Below are 15,933 nucleotides of genomic sequence, written 5' to 3' on the forward strand. Positions count from 1 at the left end.
CTACCCAAATTGATGTGCCCTGAAACACTGTCTTTCAAAATTACTGGAGAAATAAGATGCTTCCATGACAAAAAGGAACTGGGGTAGTTCCAAACCAAACCAACCCCATAAAAATACTGAAGGACATTCTAGAGAGAGAAAAAAGACCATGGTTTCAGGAATAGCAGCAGAGGGGGCTTATGGAATGGGGCAGACAGTGGAATGAAGGGGAAAAGTAGACAAACAATGGCAGGAGAATAGCATAGCAGAGATGAGCTGGAGAAGGTTGGCCGTAATCACTAATATAGATGTCCTTGATTCACCAATAAAAAAAAAAAAAACACAGACAGAGTGGATCAGAAGATGGGACCCGGTCAATATGCTCTATATAAGAAATACACTTAACCCAAAAGGGGGTTTATAGACTGAAAGTCAAAGATGAGAAATAATGCTCTATGTGATAGGTAACCAAAAAAAAATGGTGGAGATAGCTTACCCATCAGCTGCAGATTGGTTAGAAAGCCATGACACTTTTATACAATGGAAAACTACTCAGCCTTAAAAAACGAAAACCTTGAGGCTGGTGTAGGCTAATGGATGTAGCTTAAGATCATGCTCAGGGGTAAAAAGGTTCAGAATCACTTAGGTGAATAGCAGGTTGCCTCCCTAATTAAAAACTAAAGGAGTTAGTCAATACAAAATGTACAATGCACCCTGTGAAAGTGAAAGGGGGAGGAATTGTCTAAAAAGGGAGCATAGTGGCCGTTGTTAATTTATTATCATGATTTGAAACCCATATTGTTTTCATTGTTCTGTTTTAGTTTGGTTTTATTCTGTTTCAGTTTATCTATTTGTATTAGATTTGATGGCATGGATGGCTATTTCACAGATAGCAGGAATATTAGGGTATCATTTTTTATTTCCTATTAGCTTGATTTGAAGCCCTGTATTGCTTTCACTGTTCTGTTTTGACTGATTTTATTCTATTCTATTTTGTTTGATATTATCAAGTCTGAGGGTACAGGCAACTACTTTGAAGATAATAAGATTCACTCTGATACCCATTCTGGTTTGACTATTATCTTCTTTTGAAGTCCTATAAAGTCTGCAATGTTTTGTTTTTATTAGTTTTGTTCTGTACTGTTTTGGTCAATTTTATTATGCCTGATGATAGGGGCAACTCTTTTGAAGATAACAAGAAGCATTATGGTAGCCATTATTGATCTCCTTGTATTTTGTTTTTAAGCCATGTACCATGTTGATCCTTTTGTCTTGATTGACTCTATTTTATTTTGTCTCATTTGGTTTTATTCTCTTCAAAATAAAAAAGAAAACAGAGGAACAAAACATTATGAGATTGCCATTAAATTCCCAAACAAAGTCATATGCAAGGAATGCTCAGGAATTTTTCCCAGTAATGAGAAAAGGCTATTGAACCTTTACTGAGTTAAAGGCTGACAAAACATTTGTTCTATCTGGATGGTTTTAAATTACTTAAGTCAGCAAAGGAAGTAGACAAGGTCTTCAGCTTCCACATAGCTCATCACTGGAAAGTAACCTGGGACTTAATATCCTATCACTTCTTCTAATAAGATCTGTGGACTCTGCTGTTTCTTTTTACTAGTTTCTAAGTTAAAAAAAAAAGGGGAGGGATTATGAGGCAGGTAGATACATAACATAGAAAAACAGACAATGACAGGTAGAAACAATCAAGGTCAGACAGAGGGCAAAGAACCTCTATATTTGCATTTATTCATTAATAAATTTTTATTGAGAATCTATGCTGACATGAGCATATATCCTTTTTTAAAGATCCATCAATGAAGGAGGTAGGCTCATAGTCTGGTGGAGGATACAGGCAAGTAATCGGGAAATGTACAGCAGAGTAAAAACATACAAACATACATAAGTTGTTATAAGAAGACTACATGGGTGGGACCATTGGTTCGACCTGGGATTGGAAAGGGAGGAGACTGTCAGGCAAGGCTTCCTCAACAAACAACTTCTAAGTTGCTCATTCTAGACTGGATTGCAGCATGGACAAACCCAGGGAGTGGTTAGACAAACACATTCGCAAGTCCTTTAAACCAGGAAGACCTAGGAAGCTTGAAATTCTGGGGATGAGGCATAAAACCCACATTAAAAAAAATCAAGTCCTGTGTTTTTATTAAATGATCCAGAAGCTTGCTAAATTCCATGGGGAACTAGAGCCTCACACCTGAGCTGCTCAGGCTGGTGCCATGGTCCCTCATTCAAAGACACTGGTTTAATTGGACTGAGTTAAAGCTGGGAATCCGTACTTAAAATATCCTGGGTTTATGGTGTGCAGCCAGGCTTGAGACCATTTCTTGATGCTGACAGCTGAAGTATACCTTGGTCCCAGACTGAGGACTGCACAGAGGCAAGCACTTCTTACAGGCAGATATGAAAGACCCAGGTGCAGAAAGGAGTCCAGGGACCTAGCAAGGCCAGTGGAGGCAACAACAACAACAACCGCAAAACACGGTTTAAAATAGGTTCCTAGCTGCAGACTGAAGTGTTTTTTGCAGTGCACTTTAAACTTTAATGTTTCCTGACATCGTTGAAGAATCCTGCAGAAACACAGACACTTAGTAGTTCAGGGGAGGGGGACAAAGGCTATGAATCGCTAACCAGGTGATGTGATGTTGCTGGTCTGCAGAACACACTTTGGGCATCAAGGTTCTGCTGCCTGAGCTTCCCCCTGCACACACCGGCGAGTGGAGGGGAACTGCAGAAGGGCGCAGCTACGCAACAGCCCGAGGCCGTTCATTAGGAGTGAATTGCGGCGGTCTTGTGCTGGATGTGATTCGAGAGTAGGAAGGAAAGATGCTGCCTGGTACAATCTCCCTGTCCGCTCTTCGATTATTATCTATCAAGGTCCAAGGTCGTGCTCCTTTTAGCTCAACAGTACCCCTTCCATACCCCACCCCCACGCTCTGCGTCGATCTAGCTGAGCGCATCTCCAGCCAGGCCAGCAGGTCAGCTCCCTAAGTGAGGGCTGCCAGCCAGCCAGGGAGACGCTGGCCAGGGAGGGGACTCTCCTGGGGCCGTCTCTCTGCCCACCTGTCCTGGCAGAGAGCGGCGGTGCCTGCGGCAGAAGCTCCCTCTGCAGTCGCCCCTTGCACTTGGCAGGCACTTCTGGGCGCTGTCCATGGTTGCAGCATCTCTCGGCGCACCACGTCAGGAGGCCGCAGCCGGGCCCGCGATTGGCCGAGGCGCCCCTCGCCATCCCCCCCCCGTAGCCCTCCCCGGCCCGTGTCCCAAGGCGCCCGGGCGGTGAGCTTGAGGGGCGAGCCCTGGCGCCCGAGCGGCACACCCACTTTCCTTATTAGGATAGACTCGGAGCCGGGCGCAGGCGGCGGGTCCAGGAGGTGGGGCGGGAGCCCCGGGAGGAGACGGCCGGGGGCGCAGACGCGGCCTCAGCCACCTTGGAGCGGCCGGAGCGAGCCGCCAGCAGCGCTTGGCCACTTTGCGGTGACCGTGCTGCGGTCCCCGGGCCGCGATCTTCCTCCTCAGACTCTGCCCCCAAACTCTGGGCCAAGCCCATCGCAAAGACATGGAAGAATTTCTGCAACGCACCAAGTCTAAGCTGGTAAGTTTCGAGAGCAAGGCTGTGCGTGTGTGTTTGTGTGCGCGCGTGCTGATGATGGAAAGAAGGAGAAGAACGATGTTGCAATAGAGGAGAAAGAAAGAACTTTGCCGCTTAGTTGCCAGAGTGCGGGCTTCCCCAGGACGCGAGGCTCTGGAGCCCAGGCCTTTCCTCCAACCATCGCCGAAGAGGAGCGGGGTGTGGTAGTGGCCTGGCCGAAGTTGGGTCGCCTGTGTCCAGTTCTGCTCCCTTTGGCCTGGTGTTTAAAAAAGGGGGTGGGGTGGGGAAGGAGGTGCAAATTGCAGTTAGCTCCCGAAGGATGGGGAATGGATGGGTGTGTTCCTTCTTGAGGAAGAGTCCAGCTTTCTGCGGATGTAGGACGGGTAGGTAGGAAAACAAAACAACAACAAAACCAAAAACACCTCCAACGGTATTTTGGAGGCAGCAAAAAACTATGTGAGAACGTCAGAGCGTTGGCTGGGGTGGATGCGTATAAACGTTCAGCTCCTGTGAGCATGGACTCTCCTGGTTAGCCCTGCTCCAAGACAGGGATGAGGGAGGACCTAGGGTCTCTAACGTTAGATCACATCTGCGAATGAGGCAGAGGCAGAACAGGGAGAGGCCCAACTGTTGCTGGTGATGTAGGGTTCGCCATGCCCTTGTTCTCTGGAGAGGAGAGCAGCGTGTTGGCCCGGTGTGTTTCACTGTGTCACCATGCAGCTGGTGAGTGGTAATTTCACTGTAGAAGTTGACAGAGGCCACATATTCTGGAGCAGACTCTAGCAGCTCCTAATTACAAAGGGGTGCTCCGGCTCTCCAGTAGAGGGATAGGAAACTTACTGGAAATGCTTCTCTCTCTTTTGTACTAAAAAAAAAAAAGTCTATGCCCAGTTACAGGTAATATATTTAATGAACAGTGAAAGCACTTTTTACAAGGCTGGCATGCAAGGAAATGCATCATTTATGACACCTCTAACCTTTCAAACTTTCATAGAGACCAAAACATAAAATCTGCTTTAAGTGACATCTTAATTACAAGGCAGGATATTTGTGGGATTATTACTGTAACTAATTTACCCTTGCGCTGCAAATGTAGCTGGGGAAGGGAGGGCCCGAAGACACCCAAACCTCCATTCAGAGTGTAGCCGGAAGTGGGTTTTTTAGAGTGATCTAATTGTAAGTGTCTTTAAAAGGACCATTAGAGTTGATTAATGCTGTGTAAGTACTTTGCTTTTTACCATCAGCCTCCCAGAGAGTTGAATGTGGAGATTTCAAAATTGAGAAAGTTTGTGATTATCTCCGTATTTATTGACAGTCTTATAGTTTTGCGAGAGCTCAGTGAACAAAAATATTTATTATAGAAGCTCAGTAGGTATTTTTGTGCTTTCAATGATTTCAGCATTCTGTTCTATACCCAGCAATGGGTAAAAAGTGTTCAAAGATTTACACCAATTCTGGCTCTGCGTGTGTGTGTGTGTGTGTGTGTGTGTGTGTGAAAATTAATGGTGTTGAAGGGTAAACACAGAGCATTGGACTGCACCTGTGATCCATTTCTACCATTTCTATCCATTTCCACATCAATGTTACAAATGTTTTAACAAGAAACTCTTGTGTTCTTGGCTCTGCTATGAGGAAAAGGTTTGCCTCATTTCTTAAGAGCAATTGCTGGGATGGAAATGTCCCTAGTACAGAGTAATCAGTTGAAAGTGATGTGTAATTTATTTACCGAGCCCCTTCATTAGACGAGAAATTGCCCTACATCATTAAAAAAGAGACAGGAAAAAAAGAAGCATTTGTTTGAAAGTCTGTTACCAGTTTCTTGCCTTAGCCAGGAGAACAATTACGGTTAATTTTCTCTTTCCTTAGGGTAGGTTTCTGGCTAGAAATCAGCTATGGCAAAGGTGCTTTGGTCACTTTTAGTCACATGTTTCTCTTGATAAACATTTTAGGTAATAAAATTTTTATTTTACATGCAATATTCAAACTCAGTAGCAGATAACATTTTACTTTAGAAGATAACCTTTTCCTTGTAGAAAGAAGTTAATGATTATGTCATTCTTTTGTGAGAGGTTTATCCATAGTAGAATGTCAGGATTTTTAAAAAATGTTTGCTAGTTCTTGGGAAAACATTTTAAAAGAAATTTATTGGGTTGCTTTTCACACTTAAGCCTTGTTAGAACTGGAATTAGAATTTAGGAATTATGTGTAAACTGCCTTCTATTGGAAGTATATAGATTTATCTAGATGATACCAAATGCCAAGTTCCAGGGGACCCACACTGAGGAGCTTGGCTGCAGGGCCCCAAAAACCACCAGCTATGCAACTGGAGCGGCTGCTAATGGGTGAGGATCACTGCAGCCCACACACCCTAAGAAGTAGGTCATGAGCCAGCCTTGAGGGGACTGTCAGCTGCCACTAGAAGGACACAGGACACTTTGATGTCCTAGGAAGGCCATCTTCAAAGAGAAAGTAAGGGAGAGTCAGCACTGCAGCCAGGGGACATATCTGCCACTTCAGCAGTGACAGCCATGGACCGAGGGATCCGGTCTGCAGTGGGTATTGGTCAATACTTGGACTTGTATAGGAGGAATATTCTGGATGACTTAAATGTCAACTTATACTCTGTGGGATGTGGCATAAGGACAAGAAAGGACAATCACAACTAAATGAACAATTGCACTGGAGTGGATACAGGATATGTGGTTTAAAAGAAAGAAAAACCACTGCAGCCCATCTGCAGAGTAATCATCTTGATGGGAAAGAATGTACTCTTTCTGACTCTCTGTATCAGAAGCAGGTACACTTTAATAAAAAGGATCTTTTAAAGGTTCCTTTTAAAGAGCCAAGATGGAAATGACCAGTCATAGTGGAGAAACAGCAGAACAATTTCTTTTGAGGAGCTGAGCTCATTTGGATCAGAGACCAGGACATGGGCTTGCCCCACCGGAAACCAGGGAAGGTGCTTGTGAATCTGTGCTTCTTGCTGGTGTTTATGAGCAGGAAACTCAGGCATCCCAAGCACCTCTGCAACTCTGGTGTCACTCGGAAGGGGCTGATGAGGTGTGGGCCGTGCTTCCACGAGTCCTGAAGTCACCATCCAGATCAATAGCTGGGGATTGACCCCGCCCCAGAGCCTTTGCAAAAACACAAGACTTTTTCAGTGCAGAGAGATCTCAGAGAGGACTGGTCTGTCTGCAAGGAAAGAAGTGCTCACGGTCATCTAGGTAACAGCTTGAGTCTTGGAGGACGTATGATCAGGTGAGCAGGGACATTCTTTAACTTGTCATTTGGGGAATATTTTATTATCATCTAAGAAAAAAGGTGACAGCCTTGATATAATCTGTTTGTCTCCAGGTAGAATTTACTGGAGCAGATAATGATGTCATTTTGGGCTTGATATATAAATTCAATACTTTTGCAAGTAATGGTGACTTAGTGATGGCTTAGTGATGGCTTAGAGAGGCTTTGTTCTCCTTCTGCATCTACCACTCCCTGGAGTGCTACCTGAACAGACAAAAAAGTGAGGAAGGGATAGCTGGATTTGGATGAAGGTTACTAAAGGGGGTGACATGATACTGGTCACTGATTTGCCTTGGACCCTGAGATTATGGGAGAGCTACTGAGTTTTGTCCTTGAAAGGAAACTGCAGAAGGGCAGGGCTCTTGTATTCAGGAAGCAGCATTCACACGGATTGACATGAAGGACACTCTCTGGGCTGGTGTGGAATACAAGCTACACAGTCATACATGGCTGCCCTGGCAGAGGTAACAAAACAGCCCCAAACCTCTAGCATCATCTCAAATCCATTTCTCTCTGCTCACTCTGGCTTTGGGTTTTGGATTCCAGGGCAGGGTAATCATCTTGAAAGCCTTTATGAGGGCTTAAAAGCTCTAGATCACCCTGAAAAGTCAGATACATGAAGTCTGGATTGGAAATATTAAGCTTTAATGGGTTCCTTAACCTGAAAAATGGTGTTTATTTTTGCAGGTGTGTTGTAAAGCCGCAGGGATCCATCCTCCATAGCTGTTTTCACAGAACCCAAAACAATGGCTGGTTTTTTCACTTGTCCCAAGCTGCTCTCTTCTGCAGGCCCTCACATTATCACTCGTGCAGTTTCTCCAGCTAGAAACTTTCTTCTTCATGTTTTTCCTCACCCTCTGCATCCCAGGGATCACTGAACCACCAGGTGGCCACCATGGTTGGCACATAGGTCTCCTGCAAACCCCTCTCACACTGCTGCTACGGGGAAGTGAAGGTATCAGGCCTTGGATGCTAAAAGCATCCTTCTGACCTCTCCCACTCTCCCTAAGTCCTCATGATCACTTTCTACTGCTCTTAGGAGAGTGGATGACAATCAGCCTGATCCTCCTTCTTGCATTTTTCTGGTTTCTACTCCTGCTTTACTTGGTTTAAATAATTCATGTCTTTGCTTCAAATGAAGCAAAGATAGGAAGGCCCTGCTGAGTGAGCCCTTCTTACCTGGCTTTAACTAGCACCTGGATCTGAGTAAAGTGTTTGAACAGTTTTTAGATAACTTAATCTTAGCTTGTCATTATATCCCTGTTGGGCATGTTTGATTAATGCCGATTTGATGAGCGTAGGGACCAGGTTCTCTGTATGGTTTTGCTTATTATTCTATCGAGCAGGGTCTGGTGAGTGCCTGGTGCTCGTTGAGTGTATTTAGAATACACGAAGGCATAGAGCCAGAGTCCTGCACACAGCAGGGCAGGACGTAGTGATCCAATAAAAATAAATGACTCGGTAGTTAGAATTTTGGTGGTCTGAATCAAAAACAGGACTGGTGGCAGCATATAGGGTGCCAAGCAGGTTTGTTCAAAAAGCATTCAGGTCAAGGAGCTGCACTGCTTTGCAAGTGCTGTGTATGCACTTAATACCAGATGTCTCAACAAAGTAAGGAGGCTGGTTGTTACCCATGACTGCTTGTGATCAGTAAATATGGATTGAATTAAAGCACGAATGGAGGAAGGCAGGCACAAAGTCTCCGCAAAACCACACTGAGGACTGGAGATGTAGCTCAGCGGCACAAGCGCCTGCCTGGCAAGCGCAAGGTTGTGAGTTTGATCCCCAGCACCAAAGCAAACCAAACAAAAAAAAGCCATCAACCACACTGAGTGCGTCAGCAAACAGTGAACCTGCTAGAACCATAGGTCTTTTTCAGTGTGGTTCAAAGATGACAAAGCTGGATGATTCCAATCCCAGCTTCTCCAGATTGGCAAAGCCTGTCGTCCTGCTCTATCCGCATTAGTGTTGATATCCGGTGGGACCTTCAGAGCCTTTGAGTGGAAGGATGAAGGCATTTCCAAACATCCCCTGTCACTGCGGACTTGGTACACAGTAAAAACTTGTGCAAGGTTCTGAGTCAGGCTTTTTAAACAATTTTTAAAAATCTTTAGTATGCATTTGCACTACATTCATGTGGGGAGTTGGTATCCAACTTTATAACACATCTTATTTCTTTTTCCTGATCCTTTGCCTGCCCTATCCTCTTTCTCTTGGTCTCCTTTCTAGTTGTGGGTCTATCTCCTTTGTTTCCTATTACCTATCTTTTATTTTGTTCTTTGTGTGATTCTCAAATAAGGGTTTCTCAAATAAGAGAAGCCATGTGATATTTAATCTTTTGTGGCTGTTTTATTCACTTAACATTGTTGTCCCCAGGTGCATCTGTTCTCCTGCTGATGAGAGTCAGAGCTCTCATGTGACCCCTGGGACAGTTTGAGGTAGAGCAAACCCCAGTCCTCTGCTTGCTGTGACTCTCAGGGCTGTGGCCACTTCCCCAGTGGCTCTTAATTGCTTGCAATGCCAGAGTCTTTCTGAAATGACATTTAGAGAAACTACATAGTTTTTGGTCTTATGCCTTTGGTACTCACTATTTTGGCTGCTATGAAGTCAAAGCCATATTGATGCTTAATTATTTTGGCAGAGTGCTTCTGAGTAAATCTTTCTTAGTTTAGTACCTTGTTCTGCTTGGGTTTTTTGTCTTAATGTGTGTCTCATTATAAATTTTTTATCCTTTGGACAATGGGCAAGAACACATAAATCATTTAATAATAATGTTTATGCTTTGAATGCATTTTGCAACAGATCTTCTCTAGTACATGGCTCATCTACTGGCATTTGAAAATTATGTTTCTAAAACTTAGAATATTGTGCAGAGATTTCAAAACAAGTATCTGGAAGCAGATGCTCACAGGACAGAAAGCTAGTCTGTGGTCCCATCCTTGGTGACTGGTGACCTCTCTGGGAGCAGCAATACCCCCATAGTCCTAGGTCTGACCCCATAAACTGAAACCAGGGGGCAGCCGACCCATGGTAAAGACCACCTTTCCTACTCAGATCCTGGGGTTCATGAGTCCTGGGTGTGGACGGATCTTAGCAGCTTCCTGCTTCTTGGCTTTGGGATGCAGCATGGCACCTCAGGGTTAGTAAGAGTGGGCTCTGGGGCCAGAGGCCTGCTTTCAGAGCCTGACTGCCATTTTCACGCACCCGCCACATGGAGCTGGCAGCTTAGTGTTTCCCAGTCTGGTTTGCCCGTCTGTACAGTGGTGTCCCGTGCTACAGCTGCGCAGGTCTGCCTTAGTGAGCAGAGAGCAGAGAGCAGGATCCACACCCACAGTACTAGAAACAGGAAAAGAGCCGCCCACCGGCGAAAGCCAGCAACAGTCTACACATTCACAGCAGATGGAGCAGACGGAATTGGCTCCATCTACTTCAGCTAAGACCTTCGATGTGTGTCTTAGCTCTAAAATGTACCTTTATTCATTTGACTCCCATAAGGGTCTTGTGGCATAGGAATTAGTCTCTTTTGGCTGAGGAAACAGCCCAAGATTCAGAGCAATAAACAGAAGAGGCAGTGTCTGCTCCCCTATCACTGTCTTGTCACCATCTTAAGTGGGTGGGTCGCTTGAGGTTCGGCAGCCTGAAGAACAGATGCGAAGCTGTCAGCTGGGTTGGAGATCTGTATCCTGGGTGCCACCTGTCACAGGCCTCTGGACTGTGCATTTGAGCAGTCTACATTTATACCAAAATACACGATGGTGGGTATGTGCCAGGAATTTCCCTGGTCATGTAAACTGCTTACACTGCTGAGCACCCACAGTTATTTACACTCAGAGCAGCAAGGTATGCCTGCGCTGACATCTTGCTTACTTGGACTTAATGTCCACTGGAAGTCACCCCTCTGTACGTGCACCGGAACCAGTATGCCAAAGTGTAGGATTCATTTTTCCCCACACTACCCTCACCCTCTGTCAGTGCCTCTTCCCACAAGATTTACAGAACATTTAATTCTCTTTTTTTAAAAAAGTGAGCAACTTAGCAGGTTTATGGGAGTGGATGTTGTAAGTTGAGATTGCACAAATAATAGTATATCTTTTCAGTTTCCCATTGACTGAAGAGGGTTCATTTCTCTCTGTTGCCTATTTTATACTAAAAATCCTCAGACAACTAAGTGACTAACCAATATTATTGAGTGGATATGCTCTGAGAAGGACATGACACAGGCTGTTGAGTGAGCTGTGAGATTTCCCTCTCGTGTATGTCTGTTTGAAAGAAAAAGAGAGGACCAAAAACAACACGTGAGCAGCTCACTCTTTACTCCCATCCTGAGCCGAGAACTTCTGGGCTCCAGAATTGCAGCGATGACCATGAAAATGAAAAATAAGATTCCTAAGAAAATTCTCAGAAGGGAGGCGGGCAGACTGTTATTGGCCTTTCAACCAATTGAAAGTATCTAATGGGAAAATTTCCACTCATGAGAGCCACTCCTTTTCCTTAATGGAAAAATCAGGGCTTTGGGGATGATTTACTATTTTTATTAAAAGAAGTCCATTAATTCAACAAAGTTCTATTGGTTTTTTTTTTCCTGAAAACAAAATAAAACAAAACAAAAACCATGAATTTCTATTCATTAAAAAAAAAGTTCAAAGACAGAAATGTACTACTGGACTTCTTGATTTCCAAGAAGGGCAGAAGCAGAGGTTTGTCTTGAATGTGAAGCAGCCCTGCATGGCTTTCTGCATTCTCAGTGGATATTTCCCATAGCAAGTGGGCAGCAGTTCTGACCACAGTAGCAGTTGAAAAGACACTGATGTCCTGGCAGGTGGACAGAGCAATTGCTCTCAGCCAGAGCATATCTGAAAGGACAGGACATGTGCCTGGGGTTCCCTAAGGAAGGTGAGGGACCTGGGCTTCTCTCCGGGAGACAAGTGGGAAGCCTTTCTCTAGAGCCGTTCTTGATTCTTGGTACTTCTCTCTTCTTCCGGTCCTTAGCAAGCTGGTTATGTTGTTGTGTAACATCTCCTGCTGGAATATGGGGTGAGGTTCTTTCATCCTTCATTTGCTACAAACCAAAGAAATTTGTAGTATCAATTCTTTTTGGAAGGTTAGTTCTTTCAGGGAAAAGAAGCTGGTCTTTCAACTGGCTCTTGTTTGATTCAGGCATTGTTTCATCTTTTGAGTGTTTACAAAAACCTTTGGGAAAGATTTTTTTACCCTCTTATCTTTTGATTATAGTCAAATTGTGAGCAAGTTCTAAGGAAATGAACACAAGTCATAGAAAATGTTTCAAGTTTTAGTTGAATATTTTTTGATTATTTAATGCAAATATACTTTCCAAGACCCCAAAGGAAAGCTATATATGAAGCAAATAAACTTCGGCAGCTCTGTAACTGATCATGTGCTTGTCATTTGGCTAACACTGCTGGACTATGGCCTGAAATTCCATTATTCTTGGATCTAGTTTTCAGAAAAGTCCAGAGGTAAACTCCTTGTGATGGATGCAGATCAAGATGCCACCCCAGAACTAGCTTTTAAAACATTTTGAAAAATTTATTATTCTCGCATTAGGTCACTAGGAGTTTTACGGGGATAAGCATATTCTTATTTCTGTGGAATTATTTCATGCCACAAATATCCTCCTGAAACAAGTGTGACATCTCCATAATGCTAATTCCTATCGAAATAGTTTCATACACTACCATTCATGTAGACCACTTCGATGCATGTAGGACGCACTGACCATACCTTCCTCTGGGTCTCTATGTTGGGGTTTTGCTCTCAGCAAGATGGATACTCAGCCACCCTGACTGCCAGGCCCTCCCTTGGACACACCCTGGCCGATTGCTCCTGTGAGTGATGTGGCATCCAGCCCTCAGGGTACTACATTTAAGTACAGTGCTCTATCACCATCATCTTTTATTTATGATTTTTCTCTATGTAATGGTTAATTTAACAATTCTATAATTACAGATCTTTGTGTTTGAAACTATCAGAGAATCGTAGACATTTAACATCGACACAGATGGCTTTAGATTTTTGTCTCAAGTTCTTTGTATTCTTTTGCTGATTTAGTTTCTTTGTAAAGTAATGAATAATCTGGAAAAGCTGAAAAATCACTGATAAAAAGAAGAAAGTAAAAACTATAAAAAATTACTTTCGTTGAAGCATGGGTTGTTGGTAATATTTTGACAGGTAGTTTTCTTAGTTTTTCTTCTCTATCACAGGATTTAAGATAAGATGTTGATACATTTTTACTACTCTGAGTTTCAGTTTACTTAACATTATTTATGATTTTTCTACATTGACAATCGATATCTTAAATAGAATGCAGTATAATAAAGAAGATAAACTGTGGCTAAAGCTTCTGTTTGTTCTGTTTTCGTTTTGTTTTTGCTGTTGTTAACTATGACAGGCACCTTTGTACATGAAACATTTGATCATTTTTAGGACTCTGTTCTTAAAGTAGCCTCTCTAACAGGTAATTATTGGGGCAAGAGATGTCAGCATGTTTAAGCTTTTTGATAAGTCTGACCAAATTTGCTTCTGGATGACATTGCCCAAGTGTCAACACTCAAGAGGTTCCTATCATGCATTGTGACAGAGCCAGACTCCAGGTTCTTCGCAGCCTGGATCCGGGCTACTGATGAATTTCGGAGACTGAACACTGTGTGAGAGAGATGAATCTGCTCACTTTGTAAGTCACAGATCTGGGCAGTGGACCTGGAGCTATCTGGCTGCTGAATTAAAACAGTGGTAACACAAGCTATGTGTGGCTGTGACAGTTTTGTTACTTGACACCATGAGATCTCAAGCATCTCACTAAGAAGGTCACTTCCTCTTATTCTCCTCAATTATTTCAGGAAGATGCAGCCTCCTGGAAGATCGGCTTAGCTGCTATTGCCAGCCTCTGTTTCTATGGTATCACAGTCAAATGGTGTCTCCTTCATTTATCTGCTGTCTTATAACATTCGAGCTTCACTCAGCCACTTTTAATCACTGTGGCACCAGGACCTCCGTCACCAGCCACAGCTACACTCTGTGTTCATGGGGTTCCACATTCAACAAACCTTGAGCCAAAAAACACTTGAAAATATATTGCATCTGTTCTGAGCATATACAGACTTTTCCTTATTATTATTTCCTAAGCAAAATACTAGAACAACTACTTTCCCAGCTTTTAGAGTATGTAGGTGTTAAAAGTAATTTATGGAGGATTTAAAGAAAACAGGAGGACACGTATGATATATGCAAATGTATGCCATTTAATAAAGGAGACTGGATCATCTGTGGAATTTTGTATCCTCAGAGGGTGCTGAGACTAATTCCCAAAGACACCAAGGGCTGACTGACTGTAGTTGGTGGTGGTTCAGAGTACAGTGGTTCACTTCTTAATTGCTTTCATATATGTGATCGTATTTGCTCAACCTTGGATAGGGCTCATGTTATACAATATTAGGACAACTCTAGAGAGCTGAAATACAGCTTCACCCCAGGACACACAATTGGTTAAGTTATCAGCAGAGTTGGCATAGAATCTGTATCTTCAGGTTCCCAAGCAACTGCAGGTACAAAAATGGTCTATACTTCCAAAGGATAGATTGAAGTTGCCATTGAAAATTTGATAGTTTGCATTTGTCTGCATCAAAGAAAAGGCCAGGGTAAAACTATAAAAGCAACCAAACTTTTCCAGCAGAAGACTGCGCAGAGTAAAATGCATTTCTATCGAAGTCAGATTTTCCTCAGCACAAGTGCTGTTGAGCTTCAGAGCTTCAGAGTTTTGTGGAGTGGACTTTGACATACAGTTTACAAGTGGGAGATTACCGAATGTGTGCTGGTAGAAATGTGCTGTGGTCCACAGGCTGTGGAGACTATGTGTCACTTGTGGAGAGGCAAGGCCGCTGACCGGGAAGGTCCCTGGAGGGCATGTGAGGTCACCTGACAAATGCATAATGCAACAACACGGGCAGTGCTGTATTTATACAGCCAAGGATTTTGTGAGCAGAAATAACTTTACTGAAACATGAGCTCTTTTTCTCTCTCTTTCTTTGTCTATTCTAGCTTGCTTTCCCAAATATTTCTTTATTTGGATCATATCATTGCTGACTCAAAGCCTAAATGTACCCCACATTGATATAATAGGGCATAATTTTATTTTAGTGCAGTTTAATGCCCTTTAAACTGAATTTTTCTCTTTCAGAATTCATACTCAGAAATACATGTCTTTCCTGACCCACGTTATAGCCATAGCATGACAGAGGCCACAGGATTGTTAATTCAAGATATGCAAAGGAGATACACCAGACATGCTGGCCTGTGGATAGAGGTTCCAGGCTGCCTGTATCCTCTAAACATTTTCCCCTCTCTCTCCTCCCATTTCCTCCCCCTCCATCCCTTCACCTCCTTTCTCTTCTCTTTTTTCCTCCTTCCTTCCTTCCTTCCTTCCTTGCTTGCTTGCTTCCTTCCTTCCTTTTGTGCTGGGGATTTAATGCAGCTACTCTTATACACTAAGCTAAGCGGTACCACTGAGCTGCACCTCCCATGCCAATTTTTCTCTTTATTAATTCATATTGGTGAATAAAGGGGAAACATTCAGATATAATCAAAATAAACTTTAGAAAGTTACAATTCAAGGTTAGTCTGGGCTTGACTTCTGTATTAATACAAATTTTAGTCTTGGAGTTGTCTGATCAACCTAACACAATTTTCTTCTAGACACAGCTCTATCATCTGGTGGGGTGATTTGTATAGGATATGTTGATTCTTTTGCAAGATACTGGCTTGAGAAGCTTTAATGTATTCCAAGAGGATACACTGGCAATGCACTTCTGTGCTAAGTGTTGGGTGGGAGTGGAAATCACAGACTCGGAGAGACTTAGGTGTGGAGCTGTTAAATCATGCTCTTCTGCTAAATAATTAGCCTGCTGTGGGGCAGGAGGTTCTGGAAGTGAATCCTTGTGTGCTGAAACTCCTCGTTCTTCATTTCTTTCCTAAACACATTTTGGATTTCAAAAAGACAGGGAGTAGAAAGCATTGAGAGGGAGACAGGA

General features: G+C 43.3%; 1 protein-coding gene across 10 annotated transcripts in view; it reads left to right on the plus strand.

The window, feature by feature from the left end:
• Positions 1-3,251: 3,251 nt before the first annotated feature.
• The window catches only part of Prune2 (prune homolog 2 with BCH domain), a 277,788-nt gene continuing 265,106 nt past the window's right edge, over positions 3,252-15,933 (plus strand). For 6 of the 10 annotated variants that reach the window (XR_010047792.1, XM_063249594.1, XM_063249614.1 and 3 more), the window contains exon 1: positions 3,253-3,592. Coding sequence is in view for 8 of the 10 variants with exons in the window: in XM_063249594.1 (XP_063105664.1) it covers positions 3,557-3,592 (36 nt within the window). In the remaining 2 variants the exon portion in view is untranslated. Of the gene's footprint in view, positions 3,593-15,933 lie in introns of all 10 variants that reach the window. The other 4 variants (XR_010047791.1, XM_063249631.1, XM_063249603.1 and 1 more) reach the window with 2 other exon arrangements.

This window comes from Cavia porcellus, unplaced genomic scaffold (genome assembly GCF_034190915.1).
Source record: "Cavia porcellus strain 051 isolate PalLab524CR breed Dunkin Hartley unplaced genomic scaffold, mCavPor4.1 scaffold_1, whole genome shotgun sequence".
Classification (NCBI taxonomy): domain Eukaryota; kingdom Metazoa; phylum Chordata; class Mammalia; order Rodentia; family Caviidae; genus Cavia; species Cavia porcellus.